At 40.2% G+C, this 21,549-nt stretch overlaps 1 protein-coding gene across 1 annotated transcript; it reads right to left on the bottom strand.

The window, feature by feature from the left end:
• Positions 1-14,684: 14,684 nt before the first annotated feature.
• LOC149783673 (uncharacterized) lies at positions 14,685-21,081 on the bottom strand. Its single transcript, XM_089931917.1, has 2 exons — positions 20,951-21,081; positions 14,685-16,596 (listed from the first exon to the last, which is right to left on the bottom strand). The coding sequence occupies exon 2, from the start codon at positions 16,527-16,529 to the stop codon at positions 15,096-15,098; it is 1,434 nt and encodes a 477-aa protein (XP_089788043.1). The 5' UTR covers positions 16,530-16,596; positions 20,951-21,081; the 3' UTR covers positions 14,685-15,095.
• Positions 21,082-21,549: the final 468 nt, after the last annotated feature.

Here is a 21,549-nt window from a genome sequence, read left to right as displayed (position 1 = left end):
TGGAGTGGTGACTGGCACTGGCACTGGACACAACGTTCCCGTTCGAGGAGAATTTCAGGGAGGGATTGGGAAGCAGGTAACCGATGCAACTGCTCAATAAAATGGTCCACAATTGTTTGTCTCCTTGTTGCAAACTCAAATTGGCGATGGCTGCCCCGATGACACAATACACCACGAAGATTTGGCAGAAAAAGACGATTTGCGTTTTAGGCACACGTTCTCCACACCACACCCACAAGGGTTGTTTTTGTAAATCTTGCACAGAAGAACTAGGGGAAGAAGGACTGGTCGACGTAGCTGCGTCTGCTGCTGTGTGAAAGGGCATGATGGTCACTTCTTCTTTTTATAGTCGATGACTTGCGAAGCGTCGATCCAAGAATCGAAACTGGGTGGATATCCTTTCCAACGTACTTTGACTTCTTTGACACGTCGTTTGCCCACTTTACGGGTTCTGCGTTCGAGAATGCTTTCGATGTCGTACACGTCGTCTTCTTTTTTGGTGACACGTTGTAACTCGGGCAAATAAAACGTTCCTTTGAGTACTTCTCCGTTCATGTCTTCCAATTTATAGACGGCAGGATGACGTCCATGCACTCGTCCAGTGACGCGAAACAATTCGGTCGTCCAGTTAGGTAAGTAACCTTTGTCGAAAGTGCGTTTGGTTTTGCCAATGCGCACCCAATCTCCTACGGTCAACTCTCCACTTTTCTTGGGGACAGCCCTCGTCGGGGACGTACCGAACAGACGCTCAAACACCAGCACTTCGTTGTCGGGAGTCACGTCTTGCGGGGCACGTCCGATGCTTCGATGGTAAGATTGGTTGTACGCTTGCACCAGGTGCGGTAAGATGTCGATGTACTTCAGAGTGTGGTGATGCGTAAAATATTTCCACATGCGTTCTTTCAAAGTGCGTTGAAAACGTTCCACGATGCTGGCTTTGGTTTCGGGATTCTCGGTGGTAAAAAAATGAATGTCACGTTTCTTTAATTCTTTTTGGAAAGCTTGGTTCAGAAATTCGGTGCCTTTGTCCGTTTGCCATCGAAGAGGGCGACGACCGCTTTGTTTCAACACCCGTTGCAGGGCTCGCACTAACTCGCTGCTCGATTTGGAAGTCAAAGGCACGACCCAGGCAAATTTGGAAAAGACGTCGATGACACAAAACAAATATTTGTAGCCACGATTGTAGCTGGCCAAATGAGAGACATCGGCTAAATCGGCTTGCCATTGATGATCGATGCCTTCCACTCGGGTGCGACTTCTGGCAAACTTGCGTCGAATGGGTTTGTGCAAAGTGTAGGTAGCTTGTTCTTGTAACCATCGTTGTACTTGAGGTAAACGGAGACTTTTCAGTCGCGTTTTGGCAGCACGATACAATTTTTGAACTCCTGCGTAACCTGCAGGATGGGAGGGATCGTAGTAAATGCTAGCTAAGACTTTTTCCATTTTTTGTGTGTTGATTGGTGTCTTAATAAGGCACCCACTCTTGGAAGAGGCTACTCTTTTTCTCTTGGGGTATTTTCTTGGATTGCAATGCTTTGCGTGTGCGGCCAGCAATAGGTGTCGAAGAGGAGGAGGAGGATGTCTGAGCAGGGGATATCGGTTCTTGTTTCACTTCTGTCTTCACTTCTGTCTTCACTTTCTTTTTCTCTTGTGAGGAAGAAGGGGTGGCCATCATCTTTTTAATCCATCCAATTCTGGAGGTAGGTGGTGTTGTTAACTTGCGTACTTTTTCTGGTGGAGTTTGAAATCCTTCTTCTTCTTCTTCTTTTCCTTTTTCTGTCTTGGTCACGGGTACTGGTGGTACTGGTACTGGTACTGGTACTGGTACTGGTGATGGTGCTGGACTTTTCATCAAGGTCTTAAAATCTTTCAGAGTGGGTAGAGCTGTTTCGTCTAAAGCTTTCTGGTGAAAGAGTTGCAGTCGTTACAAGAGTTGACCGTACTTTTGCGATTTTTCTGTTTCGGACAAATCTTGGCTATCCATCAAGGATTGCAATTCGTGTTGTAACTGGGACATCTCGCTCAAATTGGGATTGGGAGGTAAATGCGGGGTGCGTTGTTCTTGCCACCGATGGTATTCCATCCATCGTTTGTAAGGCACTAAAGCTAGTTTTCGTCCTTCCATGGGTTGTCAGGGGTGAATTCTGAGATCTTGGGACTTCCGAAGGCCTTTTTATCTTGCTCCCACCAGTCCTCCCAACATGGTTCCCAAGACTCCTTTCAGTATGGGGCCTAACAAGAGAGGTAAAATGCCTCCACGTTGGACCAACATCTTCTTTTTTTGACGAATGGGAATTTTCTTTTGAACCATTTTCCGAAGAACGTGACGATGTTTGCCTAAGCATTGTTTCTGATGTTAGGACAAAGGGATCGTGCCTTTCAAAACGTTCAAACAACATTCGCACACGGTATCGATGACCTCTTTGGAGGCCGTTTGAATGAGTTTTTTTCGTAGGGGTGGAGAAGCTTTGGACAGGACAGATAACAGGTCCCCATGTTTGGCTAAACGTGGTGGTAGTCCTTTCCTTTTCTTTCCTTGGGGTTTTCTGGAGGGTGACATCTTTGAGTCTTTAGGAGCACCTAAAAACACTGATACCCTACTCGGTCACAGGCCTTTTTTATACTGGAACGCGTCGCCACTGATTGTCTTTACGTTTTATCAGTTTGAGGACAGGCATGACACGTCGTGCAGGGGTACGTAACGGACTAAATCGAGCCAGTTCTTGCTTGGACAAATCCAGTAAACTTTGTAACATGCCCGATCTTTCATGGACTTTGATTTTGGGAGAAGGTACTTTGTGAGCAGCAGCCACTGCCGCTAAATTGGAAGGTCCTGCCACTGGGGAAGTTCTTTTGGGGGTCATCAACGGAGAAGTTCTTGGTGTGATCAACGTCTCCAAGTACTCTTCAGTTCCTGGTGACATCAACGGAGAAGTGGACAAAAGTGAGGCTGCCGGAGACGCTGTGGCAGGTCGTGGTTTGCGAGTGTAAGGTTGCGTCCTGGCCGAAGTGCCTCTCTTGCGACTAGTTTTCTTCTGTGGACTTTTCTTTTTCTGAGGACTTTTTCTCTGTTTCTTTTTCTGGGGGTTTCTTTTCTTTTTCCGGGGTGGTGGTGGTGTCTGGTCAGAGGAGGGTCCTGCCACTGGAGAAGTTATTCTTCTTGGGGACCTGGTCTTTTTCTTTTTCTTCTTAGGGCTTCGTTGGACTTTTGTCTTGGGGATAACTTTGGGGGCATTAGGATCCCATCTTAAGAGTGAGCGAATGATGACCCCTCCTAGAGTACCGCTCCCTCCAGGTTTCAAAATGATTTGTTTTTTGGTTTGAGTGTCGATGCGGGGATCGGCCAGTTGGACCAAAGCGACTTTGTTTCGATCGAAAAAGCGTTTGGTTTGATGAGGAATCTGAATGATTCCTTGGAGTAATTGACGTGCCGTCACCGTGAACCATCGTAAGACTTCTTTGAGACTAGCTTCTAAGACACGGGCTCGTGTTTGTGGATCTTTTTCTCGACTGATGCCATACAAGGCACGAATCAATTTGACGGGAAGATGCGACTGAAGGGACGTCATGTTCACACTGTGTGAGACAGACGAAAAAGGGTCTGAGGTTTTTATAGATTTTTTTTTCATGGGGAGTGAAATGAAGTCGAGGACGGAGACGTGTACAGGACAGGCCCTCCGTCTTGGCACCAGTGGTGAAACAAGTGGGTACGAAATCGCAAATCCTCGGGAGTCGTAGGTTTCAAATCGACGAGTAAATAGGCGTGTGGCGTTTGAGTGGCATCGTCGTACGCCTGAGTCAGCCAAGGCGTTCCTAACTGTTTGGCTAAGACTTGCACTTCCGATTTATCTCGAGGGCTTTTAAACAAGACCACGTAATGCGCATTGAGACTGATGGTGCGATGGGCTTTACTTTGTTGAAACAAATTTTGGGTGATGTAAACGACACTGGCATTACGGTGATGCCCTTTGCGCGTGAACCACAATTTAATTTCTTCTTCGTCTTCTCCTAACATGTCGTCGAAAATGACCAAATGGGTTAGACGGGAGTCAGAGACGATGCCATCGTCTTCTTTAGGAATGCCTTCCACAAACACGATGGAATCGCCTTGACTTTCTCGCAAGAGGCTGTACGCCAATTGCCACTCTTTGTAACACCACACGATCCGTTGAGGGGGTCGATCGATCAAATGATGTTTATGTTCGATCAAACGTTTGACGAATTCGGTTTTGCCTGAACCGCTAGGTCCAGCAATGAGCATGTTAAAGGGATGGCGAAGATACAAAGCCTCCCAACTGGCACGATCTAAGTGTTCGTCGATGACTTTGACAGTAGAGGAAGAGGGAGCAGAGACAGCAGAGGTAGCCATGGTGTGAGAAATGTCACTTGTGACACGAAAAACAAACAAGACAAGAGTTTATATACTTTTTCAGAACACGTTTATTGAATGTTTTTTTTCAAACATGAATACGAAAGACAAAAATACATAAAAGCCAAAGGCTTAAGTACAAGGATAAAAGGCACATGATAACGATGAACGTGGAATAAACACAAGTGTCTGTACAACAACCACATGTTTTGGGTAATGTTCTAACCAGTTCAACAGGGGGTAAAGTCACACAAGTGTCCTCCCGAAAGGGTCTTTCAGGTCTGTCCACGACAGTCCTGTCTTGGGTGACGGGTTCTTCTGGCACCGTCACTAACACGGGTTGAAAAGTAACTTTTTTCCTTGAACAACTCTCGTGCATACTGGGCCACTTCTTGGGTCCAAGCCTCAAAATCCCATTCTTTCCAGGCACGGACATCTGTCCAGTGGGGATGTAAGTCACAAGCTACACACACATCGTCATACACGTCTTGGGTAGCTAAAAGTTGACGAATCTTTTTTTCCTGTTGAGGTCGAGAAGTATCCAGATGAAAACGCAAGGCTTTGAGCAAAAGAAGTTTTTCGTGACCATTTAAGGCCATGGAGGTGGTAAATACTGATCGTAAAGAGTCCACAAAGAATCGGCTGGTAAACGAAATCCCAGAAAACAAGTCACTAAAACACACACCACTTGTCGTCCAAAATTGAATGGATACAGTTCTTGTAATAATTGATGGTAATGATCCACGGTTTGAATATGGTCATTGAGTTCCTTCCACGGAATCTGTTGGATGACATGTGACATAAACCGTGGCATGGCAGCCTGTTTTTATATTCTCTTTTTTTGGATGCAATACACGTACTTTCTAGCCAGAGATCTTCGTTCTCCAGTAGGGAATCTAAAACTTGCATACTGTAACCGAAACGTCAGAGTTCGTTTAGAAGTTTCCTCTTCCGCTAAGTAGATTCCACGTAACAAATGTTGGTAATCCTTTACCTTGTCTTCCTCAATGTATTGCTGTAGGTGAATCTCGAAGTAACCATAATTATGAACATGTCGATCATTAGCGACCTCAAAGTTTTGAACAATGTCTGACCATTGAAAGAATTTCTGACGAATCAGTTCTCTTATACCATTCAGGTACCAGTGGTTAAAGATCTGGTGACGTAACGGATGCAATTGTTCTTTACGTTTCACTTGTATTTTGACCAGCTCTCGGTAAATCCTTTCTCTCAACTCCACAGGCAAAGCACGAATGTTCTCTTGTAAAGTATCCATGAATAGGTTATACTAAATCCTCTTTGGTCTGACACAAGAAATGTACTGTTTGCACAAACATGGTTTTACTTCAGTATCGAATTTAAATCGTTGAGTCACTAATCTACACATTACAATTCGTTCAGAAGTTTCCTCTTTCACCAAGTTGACATTGTGTTCAAGATGTTGGTAATTCGTTAACTCTTCCTCTGGAATTCGATGCAGTACGTTTACAATGTAGTAGATAGAATCGTCCATACCAAACCATTCCTTTTTATAACCAGGAGATCGTTGATCAATGTCTGTCCAATGGAACACTTTCAACTCAATCAGTCCTTGTATAGCCTGAAGGTACCAGTGGTTAAAGATCTGGTGACGTAACGGATGCAATTGTTCTTTACGTTTCACTTGTATTTTGACCAGCTCTCGGTAAATCCTTTCTCTCAACTCCACAGGCAAAGCACGAATGTTCTCTTGTAAAGTATCCATGAACAGATTATTATGGTAAGAAGTTACTTCAATGTCTCGGTCCCACTAAAGGTAAGTAATGACAATTCGGTGACCATCGAGCATGTTCAACGTAGGCCGAATCTTGCGGTTCCCAGTGGTGAAGTGACACACCGCAACTGAAGCACTTGACTTTATCTCCTTCGCCCAAGTAGAAAAATCCGGCTCTGGCTAATTCTTCAGGGGTCGGTCCTCCCAGATACTTTGGCCATTTTCCTTTGAACGATTGAAGACGATTTTCAAAGTCGCAGTATTCCGACAAACGCACAGGGAACGAATATTCGTCTTTCACAGGTTCGTTTCGATGAGGGTTGGGTGACAGGAACAGGAGTTTGCTCAGGGCTGGATGACATCCGTAGGGAGGTAAACGTGAAGGTCGACATTCCCCTTTAAACCCGGTAAAATGTCTAAGAGGACGAACGGCATCGCTTTCGCATCCCTCAGGTTTGACACGCACAGCATCACTTTCCATGACAGGGGCAGTGAGAACAAAGTTCCCATGATGCTTTACGGCATCGCTCAGGTCACAACGTACAGCATCGGTCCCATCGCAAGGCTCACAATCGCACTCGTCTGCAAACTCCGTTACGCAATTACAATGGTAACCACATGGACAATCGCAGTTTCCTTCCGGACATTTTCCGTCGCAATGTCTGGGTCTTATCCATCCAATATTAGTCACACTAGAGGAAGATACAACTTTTTTACAATCCCCAAACTGGAACGATGTCTTTTTCAAAGTATTCATCTTGTTCGCTCGGTCTTGGTAGTCACAATGAACTATCGATCTTGCCTAGGGTTCCTTTTTTATATACAGACCAATACCGACGTGACCGTAAGGTAAGGTGAAATGATTGGGAAGTCGAACTCGCTTCTGGTATACAATTTGATAGACTTTTTCCAAGGGTCGACTGACGATGTGGTGAGTGGGTAAACGTACAATCTTGTTCGGTTGATAGGTGGTCACTTTAAAGTTTCCATCCTCTCCCGATTGCAAGGCTTCTTTCAATACCCCAAAGTTGACCACTCGACTGGTACGATAATTCAGAGTCAGTCCTTTCACTTTGCACGTCGTGTGCACTTCTCCTTGTTTGTCCCGGTATTCGTAGCCGTAATTTTTGGGACCGCCACTGACAAACTTGTCGTCGGGATGCTCGTCTGTCCAGGCTCCTAAACGGTCTCCTTCGATGTTAGGGTGATGTTGAATCGGGTGATGGATGTAAATGCAACTGTCCGTGTCAAAGTACAGGACGCGTTCTTCTAACAGTTCTAAAGCTTCGTACAATTTTAAGCGAGCATGGGCTGTCACGTAAGCCGCAATGATGACATTTCCAAAAGGGTCGTCTTGTACAAAGTCCAGATCTTCTTCGTAATTGACCAAGATCAAATTCTCTCGAACGACGTCCACGTGTTTCATGTATTTGGTTTTGTCGTGAATCATCTGGAAGTAGCGGGAAGGTTCTGTCAAATATTCCGTCTTGGGTAAACACGGTCGTTGTGCCATTTTATCCCACAAGCAATTTAACATCACTTTGGCAAACGATCGCCTGCCTTCGTTTTTCTCGATGTGGTCTAAAGGGATGCCTTCTTGTTCGTAGTATTTCTCTTTGAATTGTATTTGGTCTTCGGGAGTGTGACACCAGGAAGGATAGCCGCTGGCTTCTTGCTTCAGTTTCAAAAAGGCATCCACGTAGTCTGCGAAAATGCCTTTCTGACTGGGATCACCCTTGCGGTATTGTTGTGTCTTGGGAAAGTGGCAAATTTCGTACACTTCTAACAGTTGGTATCCCATGTCCAGAGCTTTGAACAATTCTACGCTGACCCAGGTTCCCGTCAAGGCCCGTTCTTCCTGGCTGTGCTGACAAGGCTGGTCTTGGTTGCACGTTTCGGCACAAGTACGGCACAAGGGAAACATCAGTTTGCCTTGACAATGGTGAGGTAAGACGGGATGGTATAGGTTCGTGGGAGGCAAAACTTTGCACTTGATCAAGCCTTCGTATTGTCGAATGTTTTTCAGGTCGATGTGTTCCGTCAGCAATTGCGGGTGCCCTACAGGAAAGCGACAATATTTGCACACGTAGGGATATAGCGAACACACGTCCAAGTATTTGATTTCTTCTCCTTTCTCTTCGTCGGCTTGGTACAGCAAACAGGTGGCATTGGTCCTTCCTCCGTACAAACTATCCCTCGGGTTCAGCGGGTCCATGAACTGGTAACTTTCCACGAGGCGTTTAAACTCGGGATCGGTTCTCATACGGTGATCGTACTCGTGTTCCCACATTTCCACCACTTGGTATCCTTGCTGTTCTAACTTTAGGCGTCGCTGACAAGTGTCCTGGTACAAGTCTTCCATGGTTCGTTGCAAAAACTGATTTTTAGTGCCACGGTCAGGGTAACAAACAGGACATCCGTGAAATAAGCAACCGTTAAACTCGTACACGATCTTGGGGTTTTCTAAGTCCCAGCCATCGACCGAATACGTTCCGATGGTCTTTTCGCCCCCTCCGTTGCGGGCATGCTGAATCCACTTGTCTTCCTTGTCGCACAAGTAATGTAACCAACGTAGGGCTTTGACCGAGTATTGACGTTTGACAAAGTGGGTCGTTTGAGGACTGATGACAGCCACGGTCTTTTCAGGCATGAATCGTTGTCGATACACTAAGGAACACGCTTTGGCAATGGTGCAAGCTTCTTTCAAAGGATCGACCCCTCCGTGTTCCATGAACAGTTCTCGAAATTTTCCACAGCAACGCCGTAAAATGTCCACGTCGGAACGACAATACTTTAGCATTTCTTCCTGAAAGTCGAAAGGGTCCGAGGCGTGAATCTGGTACCAAGCGTAGAAAGCTTCTCGTTGTTCGGTACGCATGTTGTCGGGGTCGTAATAGTGAGCCTCGGGCAAATGGGGTAGAACGGCATGTTGATTGGCTTCCGTATTGAAAAAGTGTGGAAAGTACCCTTTAGCCATTTCTGTCATTCCAAACGTTTTAGGCATTCGACTCAAAGGCATGGCCAAGTAACTCATCGAATCTTTAAACTGCACTTGTCCCACTTGCATGAAAATGATTTTGGCTCCGTTCAAAGTCACTTTAGGACGTTCGGTGCCATGTTCCGTATAGTATCTGAGAAGAAACTGTCCATCGTATCCGGAGAAATTGTGAGCCATCACCGTGGCATGACGATGACAATCTCCGTAACGTTCGATGTCCTCTTGGCTCCATGTCTTGTCGACGGGGTCTAAGACCCATTGGGCAAAATCGGCTAACGTGTTAGGTCCCCGAAAGATTTTTTCACGCCCTCCGGGAATCTTGCTACAGTGAGGGCAATGACTGAAGATAGGTTCTTGAATGCACTTCTCGCACGCTCGATGAGCCACGCAAAAATTAGGAATGTGAATGCCGGTCTCTTGCATGCATTCGAAATCGAAAAAGATGAAATTGCCTTTCTTCTTGTGACCGTCCTCTTTCTCTGGTGGGGGTTGGTATTTTTGCACGTAACATTCGTGTTCCAAGTCCACGATGTGGTGACAAATGTGACATTTTTTCTTTCCTGAACATACGTGTGCCTTGGTATTATTGGTACGTATGCCTTGTCCACACGTAGGGCACAATCTCAGGAGTTGACAAGCGCATTTCTTCTGTGAACCTTGCGTCTTCAAATGTTGTTGGTAACAGGTAGGGCTGACAAACGTGCGCAGACAAGTGGAACAAGGCACTGGTTCTTCGCTCAGACAGGGTGGAGAGGCCAAACATCCTGAGCATTTCCATCCACAATGTTTGTGTTGCTCTCGATTATTATAACCATAGTCACATTTCTCACAATAATAAGCATATCCCAGGAATCCAGTGATACTGGTAATGGTATCGAAATGGTCATCGTGATGATAAAGGTGAATGTATTTTCCGTCCTTAAAATCTTGGCCTCGAAACAATAGAGGCCCGCGCATTTCTTGAGGGTGCACTTTCAAGGTGTATCGTGGAGCTAGGACATCTTGCAATTTTTGCATCTCGGGAATGCCACAGGGTGTGTCTTTGGGCAGTCCGGCTTGTTGTAACAGGAGTTCTGCTTCGTTTCGTTGTTTGGCTCGGTCGGAACGTTGAATAGTGTTCCAGGTTCTTTTCCATTCTACCGTGTCGTTCTTGTTGGCATAGGTTTGTCCCACCACGATGGCACGGGCTAAACACATCTGGTCATGAGGGTTGTTAATTCGGACGAGACTCGTTTTGGTGTTGCGAAGGTCGTCCACCAATAACATCTTTTTGCGTCCTGTCCCTTGAGGAGGAGAGACGTGGGTCGTGTCCAGTGTGGCTTTACCATCGGTGATGTCAAACTGATCATTAGATTGTTGTACGTGTTGAATCTTGTCCATGACTTTGGAAGCAGTCAATTCTGCAGGGGTGCTAAACTCGATCCAAACAGGGGATTTAAAACCGTCGTGTTGTATGGAAAGTCTCAAGCGATCGTCTTCTTTGGGTTGACATTGTCGCTTGAGTGCAGTGAGCAAAGAATCCCACACCTCAGTGATGAACACTTCTGCTTTCTCTAACGGCACTTCAGCCTTGAAATCTTTAAACTTCACCGTGTATTTGTAAGCCGTGGTTCTAAATTTTCTAGAGGAGCGCTTTTCCGTCTCTCGAATGGAATAGTAATTTTCAGGGTTAACTAAGGGTGGTGAACTTGGTTTAGAGGGTTCGGATTCTGGTTCACTCATGTCCTCTTCAAAATCACTGGCATGAATTTGTGCCAAGATTTCAGCCCTGGTACGAGGCGATAGATCACGTTTCTGCCTCTTACTTTCTTCTTCTTTCTTCTCGAATGAATGGGATCGTTTCATCTTGAAAGCAAAAAGTCAAATGACTCAAGTTCAAACACCATAAACTACTTTATAGTCATAGCAGACCAGCGTATATAAAAGGGTGTGTGTCTTGTCCTTTCACTATTCATTTCACTCTCAAGCCGAGCACAACGATGGAAGAGACTAACCAGATGGAACGTTTCGTCAGAGCTTTGCGAGGGGTCATTAGAAAATTCTCTTCAGACCAGCCTACGGACTACTCTCCTTCCTTTAGAGATAAAAGTCAAGATACTTGCTATATCTGTCAGAAGAAAGGGCATTGGTCTTCAGAGTGTCCAGACCGTCAAAAAAGAACAAAAACAGGGACTAAAAAAGACAAAAGTCAAGATACCTGTTATTATTGTAAAGAAAAAGGACATTGGTCTCCAGATTGCCCAAAAAAGAAACAAGAGGAGTCAGAAGAAAAGAGGAATTCTTCAGAAGAAGAGAGGGATTCTTCAGAGGAAGAGAGGGATTCTTCTGAGGAAGAAGAGGAAGAAAAAAGACAATTCTATTTACAAGAGGCAAAGAAACAGGAGAAGAAGAAAAGAAGAAGGGAAGAAAATGAGGAAAAGACGGTGAAGAAATTTAAAAAACAGAGAGAGTAAACAAGGAGAAAGAAGAAGCCAATGAACTTTTTATTAAAGTGTTGAGTTGTGAATTGGATTGTAAAAAAATGGAGAAAAGAATAAATGAATGATAAAAGGTAAGTGTCTTTGAGTTGTGATTTTAAAATAAGAAGCTACACTCACGCACTCATACACAGACACGTACTATAAGGGTAAAATGGGTGAGTTAGTTTTTTTTTGAGTTATTGGCAAATTGAAATTGTATTTCTTTTCGAGAAATGTGGGTGGCCCTGAAAAGGGCCTTTTTTCTTCATGGTGTAGGGGTGAGTTTAAGCAATCAATTTTAACTGCCTTAAGCCTTTGCCACGGCCAAGGCCTACTTCTGGACTGCGTAATGTTGATGATGATTGGGTTGAAATCACTAAGGGTGGTACGGTAGGCTTAGTCACAGGGTTGACATGTTTGGCTCGGGAAGGTCGTATTCTCTTCGGTCGTGATAAAGAAGTCTGATACATTTGTTTCAGACTTCTTAACTCCGCTAAAATGTCCAACAGTACCGTGACCGTTTGATTTTCACCCTCTTGTTTCTTTGCTGCTACTTCTTCTTGCTGTTGCTTTTTTCTTACCTCTTCTTCTTGTTGCTGTTGCTGTAGGAGAAAAGCCTGTTCCGCTTCCTTTTGTCGTTGTATAAATTTCTCCAATTCTTCTTTCTGTCTCTGTCTAAAATTCTCCACTTGCGGTAATGAAGAAGGTAACGAAGGTTCCGGAACAAATTCTTGCGAGGAGAGAAAATCCACAAAATCCCAATTCACCTCTTCTGAAAGTAAGTCCGGGTTCCCTTGGGCGGTCTCCCCTGCTGGTGCACCCCACTGGATCGTTTTCTGAGTTTCCGTCATGTTGAATCACTGTCGCATAGATTGACTGCACACAAGCGCTAGCGAATCTATATTGACTACGTGACGTCACAGACTGCTCTCTTCGGATTGGATGTGGGCTGACTGAATTCTGTAACGCGTGTTCGGATTGGTGAATGAACTCAATCCGTTTCAATCCTTTCTGTCCCTATAAATAAGCGCAGTTCACTGCATTGATTCACCTATTCTCGGAGCCTCAACATGTGGACCGACGTTGAATCTTCAACCCTTGTGTCAACAATGATGTTCAGGACGGACATGCTCATGTATGTCCGATCCAAGTGGACCGTTGTCCACAGGACCAACAGCAGCCTGTGGATAAGAAGAGTCTATATAGAGAGACAAGGTTGCCTCAAGAGGACTCTGATGTATGGCCCTGCTGTAAGACGAAGTTTGAGGAAAAGAAGATGTCGCAAATGCCCTTTATGTTAAGGGCATATTAACATAAACCAAAGGCCCTTTTCAGGGCCAGCCATATATCTCGAAAAGAGATAGCCTTTCCATTGCCTACCCCTTTTTTAAAAAAATTTTTTTTTTAAATTTAAAAAAAATCCCATGTTAAATTCCCCTTGTACGTAGATTGTCCCACGATTTATTCCCATGTTAAATTCCCCTTGTACGTAGATTGACCCACGATTTTTCGCCATGTTAAATTTCCATTGTACGTAGATTGTCCCAAGGGGTTCTGTAATGCTAATTCCCATTGTACGTAGGGTGCCCCCTTTCACTACTAGCATTAACCCACCTTAGTTCAATATATGTAAGTTCATCATATACTAATCGGCTCCATTTTGTTCACTAGTAATGTAAAGAGACTGACGTAGAGGAAATAATCAAAGTGCGTCTGGATGACCCAGAAAGCAGAGATATATTGCAGCTTACTGTTTTCATTAAACAACAGGAAAATAATACTTTCTTTACAATTTCATAAATTTTCAGTTTAAGTAAATTTACCACATAAATCACAGGCAAAACGACAATTCAAACACGACTAGGTTCGCGCAGAAAATCGTCAGTCAAATAACTATATATTCGGGAAAAGCATATTTTAAACTTAGTCAATATTATCAAGTTTCGTCCACTAATAACAATGTTGTATCCATATGGTTCGGTAAGGTGTAATTTTGAGGCCTGAAGTGCCCACAAGTGAGAAATTCAATTTGTGGTAACTTTCTTTATTTATTGGAATTTGTCATGCTATATAACTTAAATTAAAATTTGGAATAATCTCATTCAGCACATTTGATTCAAAAGTTCTATTGACAGTAAATGTCGTTTTCTAAACTGTAAAAAGTTAACAGCTGTTGTAAATAAAAAGGGCCGATGGCCTGAATGGCAGCTGCGAAGGCGGCACCTATGACTTCTCCAGGTAACCCATTAGAAAAATATTTTGTGTTACTACAGCTAGAAAAAGTAAGGAAAACTTTACAGGTATTTAGAACAGTGCCCTTTTATAACTTACAATCCGGCATAAAATTGTTCTAATTGTTTAATCAATTCTCATGTCCTTCTTCCTTTATATTTCATAACAAAACTATTACCAAATTCTTACTTTTCCAGGCAAAATCTCAGATATCTTTCCAACTAATCAGACCATGTTCTTACTACTAAAATACCCTTTTTCATTTTATCCTTTACATTGTGTGACACTACTTCATCAAATTAGAACTATGTTTCTATATCTTATATCAAATATTCCAAATATTGAAATTCTTTTAATTTCTGATTACAAAAATATGCTATTTGATTAACAATAAGAAAGAAAGAAAGAAAGAAAAGAATCATAATAGTCACAATACTATAAGAACAAAAGAAACATTAACAAAGAGAAAGAAAATCAAAAACAAACAAAAAAACTCCGATTATGAGCTGCAGCCGTATGCTCCTCGTCGCTATCGCCATTATTATTATTATTAGTAGTAGTAGTAGTAGTAGTAGTAGTATTTGGAGCCATTCCGCTGTATAAAACGGTCACATATACCGATCACTGCCATACTAACATCTCACCTCTGCCTGCGTCGGTTCGAGTCTCGGCATCTGCCGATGTTGGTTTGTGAGAAAGCTTGCCAGTAGATTACCAGGGTTTTCCAGGGTTCTTCCTGGCCGTACTGTATAGACAATTATGCGCTGATAAATGGCTTTAACCCCTCCCCAACCTCCAACCCAGCCCTTAAGGTTGCTATCATTTTTTATCATCTGTTTGAAACGATTGACATTTCCTAGTATAACTGAAACGTTTGATAAATACACTTTATTTTCACATCCTTCAACGCTATTATATAAAATTTACTTCCAGTCTAGTGCTCTTTTTCCGTTACGTTTTATTTTATCTTTCACCTTATCATTACAAAAAGTAGCCTTTCACACATAATTTATTTGTCATACATACAATTGAACTTAGGTTCATTTGCTTTTGTTTCTTTTCTTCCACGTGTAATATGCGGATCTAGCATGAGTGCCTATGGCATACGTTCAAACCTGTGTGTGACAGATACATTGCATGATCAAAATATAATAATTGTGTGAGGTTGTGTGAGATACTGAGGTCAAATGGGATAGAAGATCGTTCCGTAACCCTGAAGTCTACTCCTTAAAGCAAGGTATGATTCTTGGACGAAAGATAAGAATATAATTCATTCGTCCATTTCTAAGGCCACAAATACCTATCAATCAGCATATTTTTCATACTTTGTTTATTAATTGTCTTTCTGGTCATCTTTGTACACATAGATCCGATTTCAAGCATCCTATTTTCACAGAAAAGGTTTATCCTGGTCTGAAAGCTACGTGTGGATTCAAGATACATGTTTTTCCATGGTCCGTTCCACGGTACCCATGCAGGATTTGTGAGATCCCAACCGTTAGAAGGTCTACCGAATGTTGTTGCCCAGTCCATTATACCATCGATGCAAAAGGCAACAAGATATTGCTGGTACCATGCCGACTGAAGGGAGCCGTCCGAACAGATTATGCAGTCAGAACCAACGTTGTCCTGCAGCCAACTGGAAAAGCACCTCTTCAAGTCAGTGAGTGAATGTGAAAATATAGAACCCATCCCTGTAGAGTTATGAGTACAATAATAGGACATTGAATTCACGAAAAACGAGAGAATTTTCTGTCGGCGCATATTATCTGTTGGATGAGAAAGGCAACAAAATGACAGAGGAGTGTTGTTCAAACATTCATACACCAAATCCTGGAAGACCATCTCATCAGTTTGTTTGTACGATTCACTTAAAGCTAATCTTTTCTTTCTTCTTCTTTTTCTCATTTTATTTTCTTCCGCAGGTCTATTGTTCTCTGACGGCACAAATATTGTGTCGACGTTCTCCTCAATGAGTATTATCTCTAATACTCCTTCATGTAGCCACTTCCTTGCTTGAATCTCATCTGTCTTCGCGTTTTCAAAATTAAATACGCTAGTATATCCAACAACTGTGATTTTGCACTGTCTATTGCCGTTTTGCGTCTTTTTGTTATAAAACATGATTTCTTGTGAACAAGAATATGCAGTATTCATAATCATCGCACAGGGAATGTTATAGGAGTATAAATAAATTTCACAATTAATTCCTTCAATACCATCTACATCGGCCCAAAACGTGGTTGTTAATGCTTCCAAAATTCCACCATGGATAAGAATAATCTCTCCGTGCCAGCCGGATTTTGTGTTCCCTTTGCCTTGAATTCCACTATTTGTCATTCTCTTTTGAAAGTCCTCTGCACTTTTTATTTTTCCTAAACGTATGTCGTTTGTCTTTAAGTTTTCATTAAATAGGACCGCACTTGTTCTGCACTGATACGTGTGAATTGTAATTACTTCTTTCGGGCATTCAGTGTCCAAATCTTCCAATTTAAAGCTGTTTTTATCTTTCAGATTCATATTTGAAAGTATGGCCACAGCAATAAATTGCTTTGCTTTTCGAACAGATTTTGGCATATAATCTTTTCGCACATTTTCTCCCCATAACTTCATTTTCAACAATATATTCTTTTTCCCGTCATCTCCTTGTACAAACGAGAGTTCATTCACAGGAAAAAGAAATATAAGAAGAAACAAATTAAATGCCAACAGCTTCATGATTTATTACGATTTATCTGCACATGCGTTTTTTAGCTGTTATACCTAATTTTTCGCAATACCATTCCTGAAATTGAGAAAAAGAATATATAAGGGAATGTTGCACAACATGCGTACAGACACAGACACAAACATCATTTGGCATGTCCAAATTATCTAAACATTATTTTATAATATGCGTCTTGTGAAAAAATATTATATCTAATAATAATTAGGATTTTAATTTTATTATATAATTTTGTCGGCAAACTCCTTTATTTATCAATGCACCCCTCGACCAATAAGCTGTATTGCTATAGCGATGAAAATAAAATCTTTAAATATTAGATTAATTAAGAACTAAAGTCTTTTTTACAAATTTGCCTTCTGCATATAGCAATTCTAATTACCTAGTTGCTTAATCCATTAATCGTCTTCGCCAAATTTGATAAAACCAAAATTCATGCCAACATCTAACCCATCCAGTCAAACTCTTGAATACCTCTCCAATTAAAATGCCCACAATAGTACCCGTGACTCATTATTCATTCAATAATTGTATTATGTTTAGTTTGAAACAAGTAAAGTATTCAAAAATAATAATAATAATAATAACAATAATAATAAACGACCAGTAGTTCTAGTAGTAGCAAAAGGAAGACTAAGTTTATATAAATGAAATGCACAGTTTTATTTCTTTATCATTTTATTATATCCTTTGTCATCTCACAAAACAACTATTTCATTTTCCTAAAGGTCAATCGTTTTCCTTTCCTTTTAATTAAATATGACGGCACCCGTTCTGTGATGATACTTATAAACTTGAATTGTTTAGTCTGGGCGCCCAATTTTCAAGTTTAATTCATTTCTTTCCTCACGATTTACAATTTTAAGTATAATGACAGCAATATGTTTGTGTTTAACGTTTAACTGGTTATAAATGAAAGTTTTCTATCCAGGTCTACATTGCTTACGGTATATGTAGTACCGATTTATTTGGGCCAACGTTCTGTCCAGACAAATTATTTCATACGAAGCAGAAATAACAGGAGAAACACACTAGATGTCAACATTTTGCTTGTTATTACAAAAAATATGCTTGTTGCAATATATCGATTTCTCCACTTGCCTATGCACAACATGGGGAATATTATTTTGTGTGTCGAGATATATATTTCTTTACAATATCATTTCTGAAATTAAGATCGTAAACGTACAAATGAATGCTCAAGACACACGAAAAAAATAAATATTGGTTTCAAGTGTTTTATGTATGTTTTCTTTCACTCTTTACCATTGTGCTTTACACTATAGACAAATAAGTTGCATTGTTGCAGTGATTAAAAAGAAATCCCAAAATGTTACCACTTAGAACTGTGTCTTTGCATATAATGATTCATTTTATACAATAAAACAGTTTGTATTTTAGTCAACACAGTTCTCGTACGATTTTATATAGTAAACATCGTTAGGGTGCGGGCAGCAAAGTTGTCGGATCAGACAACCTACAGAGGGTAAGATGTTTAAACAAGACGACTTTAATGATTGTGGGTTAACCTATTCAAATTTTCCTAAACATGTTTTTGCTTAATTCTGCATTGAAACGTGAATTATGTTACCTTAACATAACTTACTGTCTGTTTGAGGAAGAGATACTGTACCCAGATTTTGAGAGTATATCAATTTCAGTTTAAAATCGACGACCAAAGCTAAAATAGATAATGGAACAATTTCCTATTTCCCACACATAAATCTAGGTTTTGATCATGAAATCCATTCATTTAACTATCTATCATTATTGTAGCTGATCGGTTGGAACTATATATAGTCTGAAGGTATATTGTAAAATTACATTGACCTTTATCTTCCTTAAGTGGTGAATTTCATACGTTATTGGAAAAAATCCAACAGAGATAAAGATCAAGCAATGACGACCAGCAACACATGACTGTCAGTAATTTACAGCCGCAGGTTTTCCATACATGCTATCAACAATAAAGGAAGGAAAGATTCAAACTTTGCAGAATTTTTTACTCTAGTTCCAAGCGATGAAATACATATTTTAAATGCGAATATGAAAGGCCAAATGACAAGTAAACTTCAAAATATTATTTGAAACAAAAGGAATATCCTTTAAGTTTAATATTTAGAGTACATGGTTTGAAATATACTGTACAATCTTTGTACTAAAATATCAATATTTGTAATAATGTATCAAATTTGTAATAAAATATTAATCACTGTAATGTATCACTTTTTGTAACAAATATCAATCATTGTAATAATGTATCAAGTTTTGTAACACAATTTAAATATTTTTAATAATGTATCAATCTTTGCCATAAAATATCAGTCTTTGTAATAATGTATCATTCTTTGTAATAAAATATCAATATTTGCAATAATATATCATTATAATACTCATTTTAATAATCTTTAAGTCTTTGTAATATATCAATCTTTATAACAACGCCACAGTCTTTGTAAGAAGCTTTCAATCTTTGCAGTAATCTATAAATCTTTGCGGTAATCTATCAGTCATTGAAATTAGTTATGAGTCATTGTAATTATCTATCAGTCATTGTAATTATGTATCAAGCATTGTAATTATCTATCAAGCATTGTAACTATATATTAATATTTTGGAAAGTAAGTCGTGAGGGAACACCCAAATGTATTAAATTAAGATTTCCCATCAGTACGCAAGACATCATTTAAAAGCATATAGACCTGCTCAGAATTAGGATGGTAGATATTAAGTTTTGTTCTTTCGTTTGCGAATATCAAATATTTGCTCCCTTGTGTGGTGAACATATTAAAACTGTCGTCATGAGAATGTCGTCTTCATACGGAACAAGCGCAATGACTGCCGTCTGTGATGCAAAGCATTTGACTGGGTTCTATGTAAGATTATTCTCTGAACTAAAGCAAGAAGGATCTACTTTTATGCCTGATATACATACTCATGTTCTAGAAATCTTTCCTAATGGGAATACTACCATTCGTTTTAACTCGTTGATATTCTCTTTTCTGATTTGGAAATGTAATATTAAATGAAAATTTACTTAAGATGTATTTGAGCCTACACATTTTCTTAGTTAAGTGTAAAGGGTGGTTTGAAATAGAGTTTATTTGCGAGTGTCCTATACAATTCTAAAATCTCAAAGGATCTCTATTCAATATCTACAAGAAATGTAAGGACTACACGTAAAATGCTTGACCATGACGGTTGTTGTATCAAAGAAACAGGAGTCTGGTATATAATTCTCATAAAATATCAGACCACATCAGTGTATACTACAGCCTCCTCCTCTCCCCCCCCCCCCCCTTTAAAAAAAAATATAACAAAATTAACTATACCTTGTAAGGAAATATAGTACAATTTCAATTATGTTGCGATATAAATTTTGTTTTGTTTCATACATTATATACATTTGTACTTTCGTCGCTATGAAGTCCTGTTTTCGGAATTAGGGGCTCTTGTTTTGTACTAGCTTTCACTTTATGCAGCTCGTAGGCAAATTTCAGTAGATTTGTAACATGAAGAGGTCTTTCACCCAAATTGTTTCTTGTGATAGGGTACAAGGCTTCGTGCATCTTCATACATACAAATAATGACCCTTTCCAACTCACCCTCCAATCAACAAGAATTGTACTTGATACAACCTGCATTTGAATACAATTATTACACGACTTTGTAGTTTAGTAAAATTGTCAAATGAATCAAAATGAATCTGAACATTGCAACTATGAGCCTCACTGTATCTGCATTTAGATATGAAATCATGAATTTTTAATGTAATCATCATGCCTAGGTGAGTTATACACCTTATCCACCAGACATGTAAATTGCCTTTAAAATGCGATTTATTTTGTGAAAGGATTCCCCTTTTTCCCAATGACAACCAGATAACAGTGGAACGCAACTTAAGTTTTCCTAAACGTGCTAATAACACACATAGATTCCCTCTAATCAACCAGCGTCTACACATTCAAAAGACCTTAATTACAAACATTAAACTTTTTTCTTGTTTTTTTTTTTTTTTGTATGATTCATCAGTACGCTTTTCAAAGCCGTATATCGGTATTTCATATCACGTACTTTTCACGCCTTACCTAAATACCTGATACCCAAAACTATTCCTATCTTTAAATTTCAAACTCTTATAGGAGAGAATATCTTGATAATAATTTTATGTTAAGATATTCGGAAGGGTCCGTTTTTAGAATGTAACCCATGCTATCCAACACATTCATGCATACTATACATGTAGACGTCTGCTCCAAGGAATTAGCTAGCTACTCGATATTTGATAAATATATTGTCAACTCCTACTTCCTATAATCAAACAAATAATAACAAATCTAACAAAGCTATAAACGAACAAATAAATACAAATATCACATACCATAGATTAATAATATGGTACTCATAGACTTACCTAGTATATCCAGTTATCCTCTTGTATCCACTATTTTTCCGGTTTAGCTCCAAACGCATACATTTATATGTAATGAAGCGTATGCACACTACGACAGCCAGAAAGCAAACTAAAGAGTTAGCAATATAACATTCCTTTTACAGCAGCCTTTCACAGTGTCACGCATACGTTAAACGTGTAAATAGCACGCTGAAGTGTTGAAGAGATTGGTCGGCAAGATCGAGGCTGGCGATATGATTAACTAATAAAGTGCACTCAGCTTCCATCGTAGCAAATAGGCATAGCACTTTTGAGTATAATCTTTTTCTGATGCATGTATCAATATGATTCTTCAGTATGCCATAATATAACATAGATTAAAATATTCGTACCAAATTCAACTTTGGTATTTTGTGAACGAAATTCTTGATTATAGTAATTTATATTTTTAGTGAGAAAAACGCATTCCACGACAAGGCTTTCTTTCCAATAGATACATGTAAATACTGACACAAGTTTAACACAGATGTAGGAAAGTGAAAAAGTACACACAAAGTGTAAACTTCGTGCGTACAGTAAAATAAGACTAACATATATATAACAAGCAGGCAGATAAACAC

This window comes from Sinohyriopsis cumingii, chromosome 14 (assembly GCF_028554795.1).
Source record: "Sinohyriopsis cumingii isolate HCF-2022 chromosome 14, ASM2855479v2, whole genome shotgun sequence".
NCBI classification, from domain to species: Eukaryota; Metazoa; Mollusca; class Bivalvia; order Unionida; family Unionidae; genus Sinohyriopsis; species Sinohyriopsis cumingii.
The sequence above is the reverse complement of the archived record's forward strand: the minus strand, read 5'-3'. Positions and strand labels throughout refer to the sequence as shown.

Coding starts and splice junctions, on each gene's coding strand:
- LOC149783673 (XM_089931917.1), bottom strand. CDS start 16,529: ATGAAGCTGTTGGCATTTAATTTGTTTCTTCTTATATTTCTTTTTCCT.